At 45.0% G+C, this 16,667-nt stretch overlaps 1 protein-coding gene across 1 annotated transcript in view; it reads left to right on the top strand.

Moving 5' to 3' along the window:
- The window catches only part of WASF3 (WASP family member 3), a 56,628-nt gene that overhangs the window by 18,989 nt on the left and 20,972 nt on the right, over window positions 1–16,667 (top strand). Inside the window, exons 2-3 of the mRNA XM_066583406.1 lie at window positions 11,739–11,881; window positions 15,467–15,601. Coding sequence (XP_066439503.1) covers window positions 11,749–11,881; window positions 15,467–15,601 — 268 coding nt within the window. The 5' untranslated portion in view covers window positions 11,739–11,748. The remainder of the gene's footprint in view (window positions 1–11,738; window positions 11,882–15,466; window positions 15,602–16,667) is intronic.

The following is a 16,667-nucleotide window of genomic DNA, read 5'->3' as shown; positions in this document are numbered from 1 at the left end:
AAAAGTCATCTTATACGCTGGAAAATACGGTATGTATTTTTATTTTATTTGACGTAATATAAAATCTTTGGGGGTGGTCATTCACATTGACGTTTATTTTTGTTATTGTTTTTAATTTCACACAGCCATAGGGGCTCCATTTAAGGTCGCCTGCACGCTACCAGTGACCCCACGTACCTTTCCGGATTCCTCTTTATACTGTCCTGCAAATGTGCCGGCCGGGGTACATTTTTTTCCCCCACTCCGCAAGCGAAAATCGCAGTTGATTTCCGCTCATGAGCAAAAAAAAGAAAACGCTTTTCCACAGCATGCTATGGAAGGTATTTGCTGTGGAGTCCGGAGGTGGACGCCCACTCCAGGTTCTGCAATGCAAATCTGGCTGTGTGCAGCTGGCCTAAAGGGGAAAACATCCCCTTCTAGTGACAGTAGTCACTGTGAGAGCTGATCAGGATCTGCTAGGACCCTGTAATTCTGCTATGCCCTTTGGGGCACCTGCAAGTCGGGTCGAATAGCAGAAATAACACTTCTGCTCTCTCTCTGCACCACATTGCACTTGTTGAGCGCTATGTAGCCTGTAAAGGAGAAGGCAAAAGTGGTTAAAAACTGCTTTTTCCTTCTCCTCTGGGTCCTCAGCTGTGACTATCAGCCAAAGACCCAACCTGCTCCCTATAGATGCGCCGTACTTTTGCTATTAGCCAGGATTAAAGCCCCGGACCAAGTGCTATATATATTTACCGTGCTTGGTCCTTAAAGGGGTCACTTGGAGTCACAAATTTTTTAAATATTTTTTTCCTAATCAGGCTATAAAATCCTTCATTGCTCTCTGCTTTTTGCTGCAGCAGTGATAATGTTCCCAAACATGAGCATGTGATTGGCTGCGGCAGACACACATCCGAGCCGTTGGTGATGTTGGCATCGCTGCAGTAGGAAGCGGAGAGCAGCAGGGGATCTGATGAGGTACGTATGAGACTCCGAATTAAAAAGAGCCTGTTAGCACCTTTTCAGACCCATAAACTACATTATGGGGCTCAAAAGTAAAGGAACGGGGGAGTCTGGGGAGCTGCTTTTTATACTCGCTGGTTCCTCTGTTCCGTCGCCTCGCCCCGGTCCGGTGAAATTGCGCACACATCGTGACTCTTTTCAGAATGCTGTGTGCATCCGCTTTCCCATAGAGATCAACCAGAGAGGCGCGCATACATAGCGTTCTGAAAAGAGTCACCGTGTGTACGTGCGTGCGGGGCACAGCACCATAGTTTATGGAGCTCACAGATACTGACAGGTTCCCTTTAATTTTTCCCCTCCTCAGATAATCCCTTTAAAGGGCCACTCCCAGGTAAGTCTTTACAGTTTCCTTGCAGTACAGTTGCTGTACGTTTCCTGCTAGGGCAGATAATATACTTACCAAATGCTGTACTGATGAAATGGCCCCTTTGCTCCGGACCCCGCCATCCCACCTGACCCACACCAGCCGAATCCTTCAGCAGACTGGAAGTCACTGGTGAAAATGTACTATTGATAATTCAACAGTTTTCTGGCAAAAATTGCAGCAGAAAATGTACTTTGCGCCACATTTATCATGTATTTTAAGACACTTTTTACGACTTGTCCGATAGCATTCGGTAAGTATGTTATGACCCCTAGTAGATGCCCTATGGCAATTGCCTCCCAGAGAAATGCTAAAAAGTTTCCCAGGAGTTTGCTTTTAAACAAGCGTTGTCAACCAATCAGAGTTAGTAAAGCCTTCCATCCGAAGACACGACTGACTAAATCTGTAGTTCATTATGGACATTAGATCTTGCATATTTCAGATTTGTGACTGCTGTAAGAAGGAATGTGTTGGTCTTATACATTTTATAAGGTAACTCCAGTTGAATGTACAAAGCATATAAATAATGTATGAGTATTGAAGGCACACACTGAATAATATATAGCCCTGCACTGATAGCTGCCAGGTATTTCCCCAGGGAGTGAAGCATGCTGGGGGATGTAGTTCAGTGATGAGCTAATGGAGGAGGTTACTGCTTGCAGAGGACCCTCTATAAGTGTCAGTTTATGTGGAGCCGGCTGCATCAGAGTTTGCCAAAGCTTGTATATCAATGCAACCTTTCTTGGAATGCATGAAAGTCTCTATAATAATGGCTTTGCTCAACTCATTGGACATGCCCTTTAATTGGAGAGGTTTCTGAAAGCGGGAGCAGAGGATGACTATGATTAGAGAATATTCACATTTGTTGGAGAACTTTCAGCGATTGTACCGTTAATCGTACTGAAATCCATGTGCTTCCCGCCTAAACAACCCCTTTCGGATGACTTTCGGGAATGGTTTCTGCAATAAAGCTGTGTTATGTGACTATATCTCTAGAAGATTTGTATATCAGCTCTCATCTGTCTGCTGCTTCGCATCTCTTCTCTTTTTTTTTTTGTCAAAGAGCCACGATTGATTTTTTTTTTTCTGTATTTCCGGATGACTCATGAATTATTTTTCACTATAGATGTTAATAATTAAAGAGAACGGTTTGTTTCCCCCTTTTTTTTGACTCTTGCGAAGTCAAATTCGACTCAAAGGAGAACCAGAACAAGTAAGCTTGCTTTGGGAAAACATTTCTTGTTCTCCCGGGATGGGAGCCGATGCCTGGGCTGTATATTTAGTGCTTAGCATTGGGAGTGGTAATATGGCCGTGTGCGGGAGCCGTTAGGATGACTGGTGTGAAGAAGCATACATCACAGCAGTGCATCATTTCATAGGTGAGTGTATAATAAAGTTCATGTGTCTTTTTTGCGACTTTTTTGTTCTTTTTTTCCTCTTTTGATTTTTGGGGGTGGGAGGATATTACTGGCAAAAGGCCATTTAAGGTCCTAAGATTCTGATGAGATTGACTTTTTTTTTTGTATGAGTACCCAGCTTGGTGGGGGGTAATAAATAAAAAAAAATGACCTGAAAGCGCTGCGGAATAAGTTGGCGCTATACAGATAGCAAGATTTTTGTTGTTCTTTTCATAATTTATATTTTTAAAAAAGCTCATCAAATCCTGCAGTTTTCACACTGATCACTAAGCATCAGGATGCCTTCACACAGTGAAACTACCCTAATAATAGGCTGAAACACCTTTTCAACAGTCATCTCATTATCCCATAGAGCAGGGGTGTTCAGCTCCACCACAATACATGGGTGTTCTTACTATAGGATATCCTGATAACATGACCTGTTGGGATCCCCTAATTTAGGCCCGGCTCACACGAGCGGGTCTGATTCCTCATGTGGGAGGCCTGCAGCAGTTTCCGGCTGTGAGCCTGGCCAATGACCAATTTTAAAGAATTTATCTACAGCTGCATTGCAAACTGGTATGTCTCCATGGTAACAGACTACAAACAGAACCCTGTGGGGTTTCATCTTGTAGTCATGCATTATTCCATCGGTTTCCCATTTCTTGCTAACCTAACAAAAAGAATGGGGCTTTATGGCAAGGTGTATGACCGGAAGATGAGGCAGTTTGTTGGTCATCTGTTCCCATGGAGAAGCATACAGCCTGTGGACACAATAGGGTCAGTCCCTTTTGGAAAGTTGCTTTCTCTTTTTTTTTTTTTCCTTTTAAATTTTAGGTGAATTGTGCTTTGCTAATTGCTTGCAAAAAATGCATAACATCATATTATTTGGGGAAATTTGTAAAAGCTTTTTACGCTGAATTCTGGCAAAAAAGTTGTCAAATTTTGTGAAAGCAAAAAAAAAGTCAACTTGTTGCCTTCTATGCCGGTCTACAACACTTTGCGGAAAAGAGAATGTGGCTTGAGGAGAGTGGCTGCCTCAGACTGACGCATTTATGTTTAATTTACAGAGAAATTGGTATAAATTATGTCAAAAACGTTTGCCAGATCGGACTTGGAGCCGCTATATGTGTGCCTAAGATGTGTGCGTGCCTCTTCATGTAGCATGCGCCGGTGGCAATGATCTGACGACTGTCTTAATATATTTTCCCCATGGTGTATGTGACTGAGCTATATATAGTCGCACAGGACGGTCACGCTGCGGAATATCCGGCGTACAATCCACAGCGTTTTTAAATCCCAGTGAGTTTTAGTGGCTTTTCATCTACGTGAAGCGGAAAATATCCGGTGCAGAATTGTGCTTGCGGAGCGGATTGTAATGTTGTGGAAAAGCGACGTATAAGTGGCTTTTTCTGCATGTTTCCGCAGCAGGTTTTAACATAGAGGAACATAGTAGAAAATCCGCATGAACGCACGGAAATCAACATCGCACTTTAACAACGCACCATCAGCCGAGAAAACGCCATGAAATCCGAAACGAACTAAATTTGTCTTGCGCATTTCAGGATGGTTTATCAACCGCCCAGTTGAAATTGCGTAGCCGGCATTCCGCAACGTTTCCGTCAGCCTCACAGTGATGGGAAGCTGTACAGTATCTCTAGATCTGTAGGCAGAGGAAGTACAGAACAGGGACACAAACTTTCCTTTTCTTGCTTTGGGTTCTCTTCTCAGTGTTGCGGATGGAATTTCCTAAGGAACTCTCTGCATCTTCAAGTTTTGTGTCTAAGTTGTGTTTTTGCATGGCTGTTATTTTTGAGCCTCTGAAGTGATTGGAACGCTGTGATAGAACAGGTGTGCGCCATTGTATCAAGCCGATAATTTCGAGTCCTTTGCTCCCATTGTTGTAACCAGCAAATATCATCGTATACATACCTGCCTGATCCGGTGTTTCCTCTGTCCTCATCAATGATGTACTTAACCGTGTTGTCATGAGATTGGTTATATATCGGCATGGTTTATATAGTAGACTTTTTCTTTTTCTATGGCTGAAATGCAGCAATTTTTTTGTATAATTGACATTGCAAGATATCTATTTCTTTTAAAGAACTTTTTCTAATTGTATGGTTCTTGTGGGATAAATAACCACTGATCGCCCACCCAAACTGATTGCAGTGCCTTTAAGGGAACGCACTTCTTAGGGCACATTCTAAAATGGTGTTGACTGACTGGGAAGCATTATGGGATTGGCTCAAAAATGGCGAGCTGGTGAACTTTTACATACCGCACAATGCCATGGTGTGCCTAGCATCTGCTAGGGCATCGGTTGGAGGTATAAAGAGGTCTGGCTAGAGACCAATTAAGGCATCTTTATTAAAGCGGTTGTCTGAAGTGGTAGCCATTTTGAAAGAAGGCATTATATGGCAGCAGAATAATATGCCCGATACCTTATATCACTGGTTCTAGACTGCTTTTGACGCGCAGCATGACGGCTTCCTTGCGTCACATGCTCTACTATATTTACCATGTCGCGTTGTATTGGCATCTCATTCAGCATTAGTTCTGCCCCACTACACATGCTACATCCACTTCTGCCCCCCTGTCCATCTGATCTGAATACAGGCTGGATGTTCGGACAGACCTATTCGCTTCACACTAAATTCTGATGGATATGAGGTCAGTGGAAGCTGTGGGACTTCGCGAGATCCAAATGACAATGAAGGCCTGTCAAAAAAGGCTATTGGAAACATATTGGGTAGAGAAACCACAGTAGTGTATGATTTATTTGGACAATTGTGTGTTTTTGTTTTTTTTTGTTTTTTTTTAACAGGCCCCATTATAAGAACCTTTTTATATAAGTCAACAGTATCTATTTGATAAGCACCAATCAACTAAGATGGCACTTCTCTAAATAGACTTTGCAGCAATCAGAAAGGGCAGAGGAAGCCTGAGTGGATAAACTAATGGTAGCATGGTCATAGTGGAGTCTACTCTGCGTAGAACGAAAGACCATGCAGTAGACTAATCACACAAGGATGGCTAGAAACCACAGTAGTAAGGGTTCCATGTGACGCCAGTGCCTCTGAGTATCAAGTAATGAGGAAAATAAAGAATTCAGACTCTAAGAACTTTGGTAAAACTGGAGGCACAGTGTTTACTCGACACTTGAAATATCCTGAAACAGTTCCAAACTTTGCAGGTTCTACAGTCATCGACAACTTCAATAGACTTGCTGGTAACACTCATATCTGGCATTAATTCCTTGACACTCTCTCTCTTTGGGTGGTTGGGGACACCTTCACACAGCCCATTGATTGGGCAAATGAATTTTCATATGAGCGCTATTTCCTGGTCATCGGGCCATGTAAAAGGTAATTGAGTCAGCAGGGAGATGGAGATTGGATTACAAATAATTAGAGATGAGCGAGCGTACCCGCTAAGGCAAACTACTCGAGTGAGTAGTGCCTTATGCGAGTACTTGCCCGCTCAGCTTTAAAGATTCGGGTGCCGGCAGGGGAGAGCGGTGAGTTGCTCCCCGCCAGCACCCGAATCTTTAGAGACAAGCGGGCAGGTACTTGCATAAGGCACTACTCGCTCGAGTATTTTGCCTTAGCGAGTACACTTGCTCATCTCAAAAAATAAGATATTGAATTTCTTAAGGATGCCAACAAACCGAACTTTTCATGTCAATTAAAATACTAATAAGGTTCTCATTGACCGTGAAGCTATTCAAGTTAATCTTAACCTTCAAACTAAGGCCAAGGTCCATGTGGGAACAACGGAGGTCAACTTGGGGCGTGGGCTAGTGAATGAGTTGCGTCACATGTTGGTTAAGAAGATGTTGATTTTGGTGCATGACAGTTTTATGCAAAACTTTTTGCACATTTTACTCTCCATCTTTAAAAATGGATAGAAAAGTGGGTAGGGCTTCTTATGACATGTAAAACGCCAGCCAATAAATCTCTTCCACGGGTTAAAAAATTGACAAATCCTGAGTCGGATGGCCTGTGTGCTTTAAAAAAAAAAAAGAAATATATTGCAGCTGCCAAATCTTTTGCATTGTTTACTGCTATCTCAAAGTTCTTGCAGGACCACTAAAAAAAATCAGGCTGGCTCCTAGTTTGGTCTTCCTAACTTTTACCACTTTTACTTGGTTTAATATTCATAAGCCAAATCAAGCTCAAATGGGTGTCTCAAACTTCAAGAAATAGGCTGCATAGAGTTCAAGCAGTGTTCAAGATTCAGCACATCCTTAGGGGAAGTATTGTCTATGAACATTAACTAAGTGGAGTAGTTGCTGTTAACCGCTTTCCAGCTCCAGATCTTTCTTTGACGATGGCTTGATTGGAATTAGTGAAGCTTTTTAATCCCAATAAAGCTATTTGTGTGGAGAAGAACAACCTGGTATCATAGGCAGCTGGCATACCGTAGGAGTAGCTCCCATCTTCTAGAGACCCCCTTGTGAGCCCTCTGGATCTGTAGAACGTCATTACGAGTGTCCATAAGAGAAGGATTAACACGTCAGCATCTTCTTAATACTTTAATCTAGTTGCTGTGTGGCGAAAGAGAGAACACGTTACCAGGCAGACCTTGCAAACAATGGAGAGCCTAGACCCCTGCTGAAATACAGGAGGTTGGCATATGCCAGGGAGGGGGCATAAACACTACTGGACAAGTGAAAAGTACATTCTATATTATTTAGTTTTAGACAATTGTAATGTATTTTAGAAGATAGAAATCTTTGTCGAAGTGATGGTTTCCTTCTCCCCTTGTGATCTCTGGCGAGGCCCCTTCCACTACGGCATAGCTCCATTAAAGTGACTGGGTATATGCTACAGTTCGTTGTTTGGCAGGTGACAGGGAAACTTTGTAAGGGGGCCACAGCTCTTGGTGTTAGTGGGGGTCCTGTCAGTTACACCCACACCAAGCAGAAAGTTATGGCATATCTTGCTACTGCATGTACCCTTACTTTCTACGGCGAGGAACCCTGTAGAGAAGAATTCCACTTGTCAGTTTATTTAGTTAGGCCACAAAATTAAAAACCGTTTGTGACCGTAAAGCATTACCGATCCTGCTTCAAAGTAAAAAAGCTTATTAAATAACCTCTCACCCTGCAAAAAAAAGGAAATAAACATGTAAACATTTTTCATTACTTAATTTTTTTAATATGGTTCTCCTGTGAAGAAAATGCATATTTGACACCATTGCAATGAATCATGACGACCTACAGCAGTGATGGCGAACCTTTTAGAGACAGAGTGCCCAAACTGCAACCCAAAACCCCCTTATTTATCGCAAAGTGCCAACACATCAGTGGGCGGGGCTTATCACGACGTATGATTTTACCTCCATAATTCTAAAAAGGACAGGGCCACTTCAAAATAGACAGTATGCAGATTTTAACTGCTTTTTGGATGCAAAAATACTGCCAAATGTCCTCAGCGGGAATTTCTGTGGAAATTTCTGCAGCATTTCCACATCCAAAAAGCAGTCAAAATCAGCACACTGTCTATTTTGAAGTGGCCCCGCCCATTTCCACCACACGTAAACATACCCCAGCGGTATTAGCTACACCCCCCCAGAGATAATAGTAAACCCCCCCCCCCAGCAATAATAGTGATATCCCACAGAGGCCCCCAGTATAAGTGTTCCCCCCCCCCCTCCCCCAGCGGCCACCCTGCAGTAATAATAGTGACACCCCCAGAGTGACCCCCCCCCAGCAGTAATATTGGTGACCCCCCCCCCCCAGCAGTAATATTAGTGACCCCCCCCCCAGCAGTAATATTAGTGACCCCCCCCCAGCAGTAATATTAGTGACCCCCCCCAGCAGTAATATTAGTGACCCCCCCCCAGCAGTAATATTAGTGACCCCCCCCAGCAGTAATATTAGTGACCCCCCCCAGCAGTAATATTAGTGACCCCCCCCCAGCAGTAATATTAGTGACCCCCCCCCCCCCAGCAGTAATATTAGTGACCCCCCCCAGCAGTAATATTAGTGACCCCCCCCAGCAGTAATATTAGTGACCCCCCCCCAGCAGTAATATTAGTGACCCCCCCCCCCCCAGCAGTAATATTAGTGACGCCTCCCCCCAGCAGTAATAATAGTGACACCCCCAGCAGTAATAATAGCGACACCCCCCCCCCCCCAGCGGCCCCCAGCAGTAATAATAGTGACCCCCCCCCCCGCTGCCCCCCAGCAGTAGTAATAGTGACAGCTCCCAACAGCCACCCAGCAGTAATAGTAGGGACAGCCCCCAAGTGGTCCCCCAGCAGTAATTATAGTAACACCCCACAGCAGTAATAATAGTGACACCCCTCAAGCAGTAAAAATAGTGACACACCCCCAGCGGCCCCCAGCAGTGATAATAGTGACACCGCCCCAGCGGCCCCCCAGCAGTAATAACAGTGACAGCCCCCAATGGCCCCCCAGCAGTAATAATAGGGACAGCCCCCAGCGGTTCCCCAGCAGTAATAACAGTGACACCCCCCCAGTGCCCCCCCAGCAGTAATAATAGTGACCCCCCCCCCAGCAGTAATAGTGACCATCCCCCCCAGCAGCCCCCAGCAGTAATAATGGTGACACGCCCCAGCATTAATAATAGTAACACCCCCCCCCCCCCAGAGGCCTCCCAGCTGTAATAATGGTGACAGCCCCCAACGGCCCCCCAGCAGTAATAACAGTGACGTTCCCCAGCAGTAATACCAGTGACAGCCCCCCAGTGGCCCTCCAGCAGTAATAATAGTGACACCGGCCCAGCAGTAATAATAGTGACACCCCCCCCCCCCAGCAGCCCCCAGCAGTGTTAATAGTGACACCCCCCCCCCCCCCAGCGGTCACCCGGCAGTAATAATAGTGACACCCCCAGCAGTAATAATGGCCCCCCCCCAGTCGTCCCCCAGCAGTAATAATGCCCCCCCCAGCCGTCCCCCAGCAGTAATAATGCCCCCCCCAGCGGTCCCCCAGCAGTAATAATGCCCCCCCCAGCGGTCCCCCAGCAGTAATAATGCCCCCCCAGCGGTCCCACAGCAGTAATAATGCCCCCCCCCAGCGGTCCCACAGCAGTAATAATGCCCCCCCCCCCCCAGCGGTCCCCCAGCAGTAATAATGCCCTCCCCCAGCAGTAATAATGCCCCCCCCCAGCGGTCCCCCAGCAGTAATAATGCCCCCCCCCCCAGTAGTCCCCCAGCAATCATAATTCCCCCCCACCCCGAGACCCACATACTTACCCTTCCTCTTCTTTGAAGCGCCGCTCCTCTTCTGCCTGATCGCTGGTGCACACTGGCGTCAGTGTGCTGCTGGATGCCTCTTCCCCTGCTCTCGCGGAACCAAGTAGGAGACGTCGGGGAACGGGGGAGGAGGATCCCGGCTGCACTCTGACGTCACAGTGTGCGCCGGGATCAGCGCAGATAGCAGCGCTGAGTGAATGTCGGCAGGGGAGCCGCGGCCCCTGCAGGCATTCACTAATGTGGTGAGCGGCTGATGGTGACGCGTGCCAGCAGGGAGGGCTCTGTGTGCCGCCTCTGGCATGCGTCCCATAGGTTCGCCACCACTGACCTACAGAATAAAGACAATATGTTAGTTTTATCACACATCAAACAGGAGGGGGGGGGGGGGGGTGCAGAAAATAATGTTTGTTCTGCATCACTTTCCCCCCACCTCACCCAAATAAAAAAGTCTAAAAAAGTTTAGCCCCACATTAATACCAATAAACTTTTCATGTCTCACGAAAAACAAAACCTTCCACAAGTATGCCGATTGGGTGGGGAAACCATTCTTATTTGGTATTGTTGTATTTGTGTTGACTCATAGAATAAACTTATTTATTGTTGCAGTCCGGTAAATATTGACTAAGTTCCCCCTCCCAAAAATAAACGTAAATCTAATTACATGTGCTCCCAGGTGGTGCAAGTGAAATCTACAACTTGTCCTGCAGAAATCAAGCCCTTAGGGAAGTCTCACGTGAACAGATTCTAATTGCAGAATCTGCAATCCGCGGTGATATGCGGGCATTTAAAGGCATGAACCTTAAATTTTTTTTTCCTACGCACTTGCAGATACGAATTGCGTATCCCACAGGCAGAAGAAAAACTGCAGCATGCTCTATTTCACCGCGAACGTCCTTCATTGAAGTCAAAGGAGATATCCGACCCACAGCCCATACACAATTAACATTGCATGAGGGCTGTGGGTACCCGCATGATCACTTAGCGACAGCGTGGGAAATACAAACAATGAAAAAAACAAAACGCTGCGGCACTAAATTGACGGTGAGCCGCTGCGATCATCCGCTATACAGAGAACTCAGGTACGCAGGGTGACCGGCCGAGCTCCCATCCGGAATCCGCTGTGAGCCTCATACATGCGGAATCTGACCCATGAGCCCGGCCTTATGCAGTGATATCAACCTAAGAAAAAAAAAAACTGCCTATGAACTACAGCAATAGAAACAAAAAGTGCTTGTTAATATCAATCAGGTGTGGTATTAGGAAGTTAATAGAAATCTTTGTTTTTATGTCTTCTGCATCATGCAGGCTCAAAACATTAACAGAAGCAAAGAGATGATGAAAACCTTATTTACAAGTGTTTTTCTAGACATTCCCCATGCTGCAGCTGAAGGGTGGGCTCTGGGATGAATTGGTCTCCTTCCCCCTCTGGCAGTTGACAATATAGACTCTTTTTCCTACCCCTGCAGGAGGAGTCTTCTCAGCTGTACTGCCATTTACTGCAGAGGCTGTTCCTTCCCTAACAATCAGAAAGCCCTGCAGAGAACAGGGGATCATTATGTAAAGACCTGGCTGTGGGGAGAATGTCTGAGCATGTGTGCCTTCCCAGTAGGTGGATACGCACATTACTATACACTCTGAACACCATGTGGCGCCATATGCTGTATTTCTGCATTTCGTGAGTTTGACACCATTATCTTACATCTTTTTTTTTTCTTTTCTTTTCCCCCTTTCTCTCTCTTTTGTTCCTATAGTTACGAAGCCATGCCACTGGTCAAGAGAAACATAGAACCCAGGCACCTCTGCCGGGGAGCCGTGCCGGATGGGATCACCAGTGAACTCGAATGCGTGACCAATAATACACTTGCCGCCATCATCCGACAACTTAGCAGCCTAAGTAAGAATGCTTCATATGTGTTGTAGTTATACATTTCTATACTTCTAATGGAAGTCAAATTTAGGGCAACCATACATGCAGTTGTTTGTGCTGTGCAACATAAACTGAATGTTTTGCTTGGAGTTGCCGCGGTTTTATGACTGAGCAGCTGGTACAGGTGAGTGATATAGAAACCATATACTTCAGCTGTGCTTGTCCTATTGCTGAAAACTGCATTGCAAAACTATGACCATTCACAATAAACCAAGGATTCCCTCTGATTTAGGGGTTTTCCAGCACGTACCAAAAATAACCCCTGAGTAGGTAATGCCGCAAAAAAAAGCTGGAAAAAAATGATTCCCCTTCTCCACGGTGCCTCTAGTCCAACACCACTGAACCATCCCCAATGAGGTCACGCTCTTCACTCGCAGGAATGAGGCAGCCGATTTCTGACCTCTGCTGTCACATGGCAGGACCACAGTGGCCAGTAATTCCCATGACTGATGCAGCCAATAAATATGACCTTATTGCTTCGGGTTTCAGCACGGACCAGGCGGGCGACTTTAAAACAAAGGCACCGTGAGCGGGACAGAAAGCACAAGGGCATTTACAGTACTTTCAAAGATCTTGGGGGTGGAGTAATTTACCCTTTTGCTATCTGGAGATGCAGCACATTTTGTTCTTCTGTCAGTAGTAGTCTTAAGTGAACCAAAGCAGTAGAACCCTATTTTGGGTCAGGCTTGGCTAAAGCTTCGGTTTGGCAAAGCGCAAACCCAAACCAAACTTTTTAATAAAGTCCTGGTGGATACAGGGTTTTACTGGTTCTATTCCCTCAGCACTAGTCCTGAACACTGTTGTATAACATTGTCTATAATGTGTTTATATAGGGCTTTTATGGCTTTTAGACAGTGTTATACACCAGCTTTAGGGGTTTTAATGAACTTCGGGTTTGAACCAATTTTGACCTAACAGAACTTTTTGCAAAAGTTTGGCAAACTGGCGGAACCGAACTTTGCAAAAGTTTGTTCGCCACTAGTTAGCAGCTCTTGTCCTATTCATGTCCTAGGCTACAGAAGGCTTTACCTGCCAGGACTCATAATGTGGCAAAGAAGGGATTACATTTTGGTGTGCACTGTAATTTTTAAAGTATTCTATTAGGGAATTCTAAGGTGATAGAGGGGGGTCGCCAGTACAGGACCCTCATCTGTTAACCACAGAAAAGAGTGTCTACCGAGAGTATCTCTTACCCCAGAATACCTGGGGTGCTAATGTATTACACAAACATCCAATTGATTTAAATTACAGCTGTGTAATACCTCATTTCTCCTGTGATGGCACTTCTGGAAAAATTAACACTTGTTGAGTTCCTCCACATATTACAGGTGATTCCTAGGGGTCCCAGCAGTGGGAAACCCTTTGGCCTGTTTATTTTGGGGTAACGTACGTTCTATGTAAGATTGTCTGAAGGAATTGGCAATGGCTTTTGACAGTGTAGTTATTCTGGGAACTCCACACTTGCACTGCAAATTGAATGCTATGGCTGTTTTTTTTTGTTTTTTTAGGGAAAAGCAAAAGTTACAATTCTCCCACCCCCTGACTGTAACATAATAATTCAGCTTCTAATAGAGAAAATGTGTTCTTACTACCTGCACTAGATAGTTTATGGCACAAGAAATCTAGACGGAAATATTCCTTTTTTTTTTTTTTTTTGTAAATTTTCTTTTTATTGGTCAAATCCTGTAATTTCTTGGGAGGAAGCTCGTATTTGCTGAAAACCTAAGTGGCTCGTGACACCAGTTTATGCAGCTGCAAGGTTAGAATGCCCAAATTGAGCTTGAGATTTTTTACTTATGGAGATTGGCTTTAACCCTTTCCAATCCACCGTCTGACGTCTTCCTACATTCTGATTGAAGCTTGTACAGGTCCAATGTCAGAAGACATCCAACAGGGTATTCTTACCGTCTATTGCAGCCACTCCACTGTCGGAGCCTCTCTGGTGCACATACACAGGCTATAGCCAGCAGATGGCATCGTTGTATGACAGGAAAAAGGGAAAACCTTTTAGGAAAACCTGAATCTACAATTGGATTAGAAAGGGTTAGGGGGGCTGTCACACAACAGACAGCTCTGTACATTGAACAGTGGCCCGGGTTGGTATTGCAGACTGAATCCTATTGAAGTGAATAGGTCTCGGCCTGCAGTACAAACTCAGGCCATTGCGCAATGTACGAAAACAACTAGAAGTGAGACAACCCCTTTGAAAAGAGCCCATTGCCTCTCGACATGTCTGTTTTAGTAAATATTAGTATTTTCCATTAAATAATTATGTGTGGACTTGTCTTACAACTCAGCATTGGGCAATAGTATTACTCTTTGAATGAATGTCGGTTGAATGGGGGCCTATGGATACATTTGGCATAATTGCTAGGAGCATTCCTGGTGGACACGCAGGACATAAAAAACCCCCCCAAAAAACAGTGTCCCTTGCTTAAAAAGGCGTAAGGAGATCTGATGGAACTCTTTAAATAAGTTTTTCCATACTTAAAGGGGTTTTTCCATTACCTAAAATTGCTCCACAGCCACACTCTACTTCCTGGTTGCTGCTGACCAGGATATGCGACTGCTGCAGCCAATCACTGGCCACAGCAGTGATCTTCTATAGCTAGTGATTGGCTGCAGCAGTTGCATGTCCTGGTCAGGAGCAACCAGGAAGTACAGAGTGTCTGTAGAGCAATTTTAAAGGGGTTGTCCCGAGAAAGCAAGTGGGGGTAAGCACTTCTGTATGGCCATATTAATGCACTTTGTAATGTACATCGTGCATTAAATATGAGCCATACAGAAGTTATTCACTTACCTGCTCCGTTGCTAGCGTCCCCGTCTCCATGGTGCCGTCTAATTTCAGCGTCTAATCTCCCGATTAGACGCGCTTGCGCAGAAGGGTCTTCTCCCTTCTCTTGGGTCTCGGCACGAGCGGAGTTCTGGCTCCGCCCCCTTCTACGCGTCATCGCGTAGCTCCGCCCCGTCACGTGTGCCGATTCCAGCCAATCAGGAGGCTGGAATCGGCAATGGACCGCACAGAGCCCATGGTGCACCATGGGAGAAGACCCGCGGTGCATCGTGGGTGAAGATCCCGGCGGCCATCTTGGTAAGGTAAGTAAGAAGTCGCCGCAGAGCTGGGATTCGGGCAAGTACTTTTTTTTTTTTTTTAACCCATCCCTTGTATTTGTCTCGCGCCGAACGGGGGGCCTATTGAAAAAAAAAAAAAAAGCCGTTTCGGCGCGTGACAACCCCTTTAAGTCTTAATTTTAAGTATTTTATAGCTCATCCCCATTCAAGTGCATAGAGCTGAACTGCAATACCAGACACTGCCCCTGCACAGAGGTGGAGCTGTTTTGGGGAGGTGGGGGGGGGGGTTAAGTGGACCCCTTTTTTTAACAGAAGTCTAAATAAAAGTGGTGTAAGCATTAGTTAATTCCATTGTTCACATTTAATAATTCCTTCTACATTGTAGTGGGATAAGATGAGGTATTAGTGTTTGGGGATGAAGCTGCAGTCACATCAGCAATCCTTGCCAGGGTGTGTTGACATATTTTCTCTATTTGGCAGGCAAACATGCAGAAGACATATTTGGCGAGCTGTTTAATGAGGCGAATACTTTCTACATCAGAGCAAATTCTCTTCAAGACAGAATCGATCGGCTCGCTGTCAAAGTCACCCAGCTGGATTCAACGGTGGAAGAGGGTGGGTGACTGCACAGAAGCTGCTCTATTGGAAGTGTGTTACGTACAAATGCTATTAATTACCCAGCAGCAGCTGCCTCCTAGCAGGAGATCGCCTCTGTCTTCCTAGGAAGCTGAGCATGCCGTTACTATATCAAATGTTAATTGGCCAGCAACATATTGTAACTTACTGTATCTCCATAATTTGTATGAAAACTTGTTCAGACTAATTCAAAAGCAGCCAAGATTCCACCCACACACTCTGCACTGTAATGTAATGTAATCACATTTACTGATATTATGGCAGCTAAGGTTTACTTCTCCCATCCCAAGAGAATTCCATTTTTGTATATTGCACTAATTGACATAATATTGTGGTTTGCCCCTCACATCCGTGAACCCCTGCTGTGTGGGGGTTCAAAGGGTATGTCAATCTTTTTAAGGAACATTTTATATCTTCCATATAGATATCCCTTACATAAACTGAGTAACGATGTAAATATACTGCATTACTTCACAGTGTCTTGTACTGATCCTGAGCCACAGCCTGCGTAATAACCTAGAAATGTGTTCACAGATCTAATGGTCATCATAGAAAACTGTCCAATCGGCAAACCGATCCCTAGCAGTTCAGCTGAACTCCCATAATGCAGTTGGACATTGAGGACTGTTAGAGGCTGTAATGCAGGATTAGTATTACATAAAAAGTTGAGCAATTTATGTAGATAGAATCGTAGAGTTGGAAGGGACCTCCAGGGTCACCGGGTCCAACCCCCTGCACAGTGCAAGACCACTAAATCATCCCAGACAGATATTTGTCCAGTCTTTGTTTGAACTCTTCCATTGAAGGAGAACTCACCACCTCCTGTGGTAACCTGTTCCACTCATTGATCACCTTCACTGTCTAATATCTAATCTGTGTCTCCTCCCTTTCAGTTTCATCCCATTGCTTCTAGTCTTTCCTTGTACAAATGAGAATAGGGCTGATCCCTCTGCACTGTGACAGCCCTTCAGATATTTGTAGACAGCTATTAAGTCTCCTCTCAGTCTTCTTTTTTGCAAGCTAAACATTCCCAGACCCTTTAACT

This window comes from Eleutherodactylus coqui, chromosome 1 (genome assembly GCF_035609145.1).
Source record: "Eleutherodactylus coqui strain aEleCoq1 chromosome 1, aEleCoq1.hap1, whole genome shotgun sequence".
NCBI classification, from domain to species: domain Eukaryota; kingdom Metazoa; phylum Chordata; class Amphibia; order Anura; family Eleutherodactylidae; genus Eleutherodactylus; species Eleutherodactylus coqui.
Note: the sequence above shows the minus strand (reverse complement) of the source record. Positions and strands in the feature narration are given on the sequence as shown.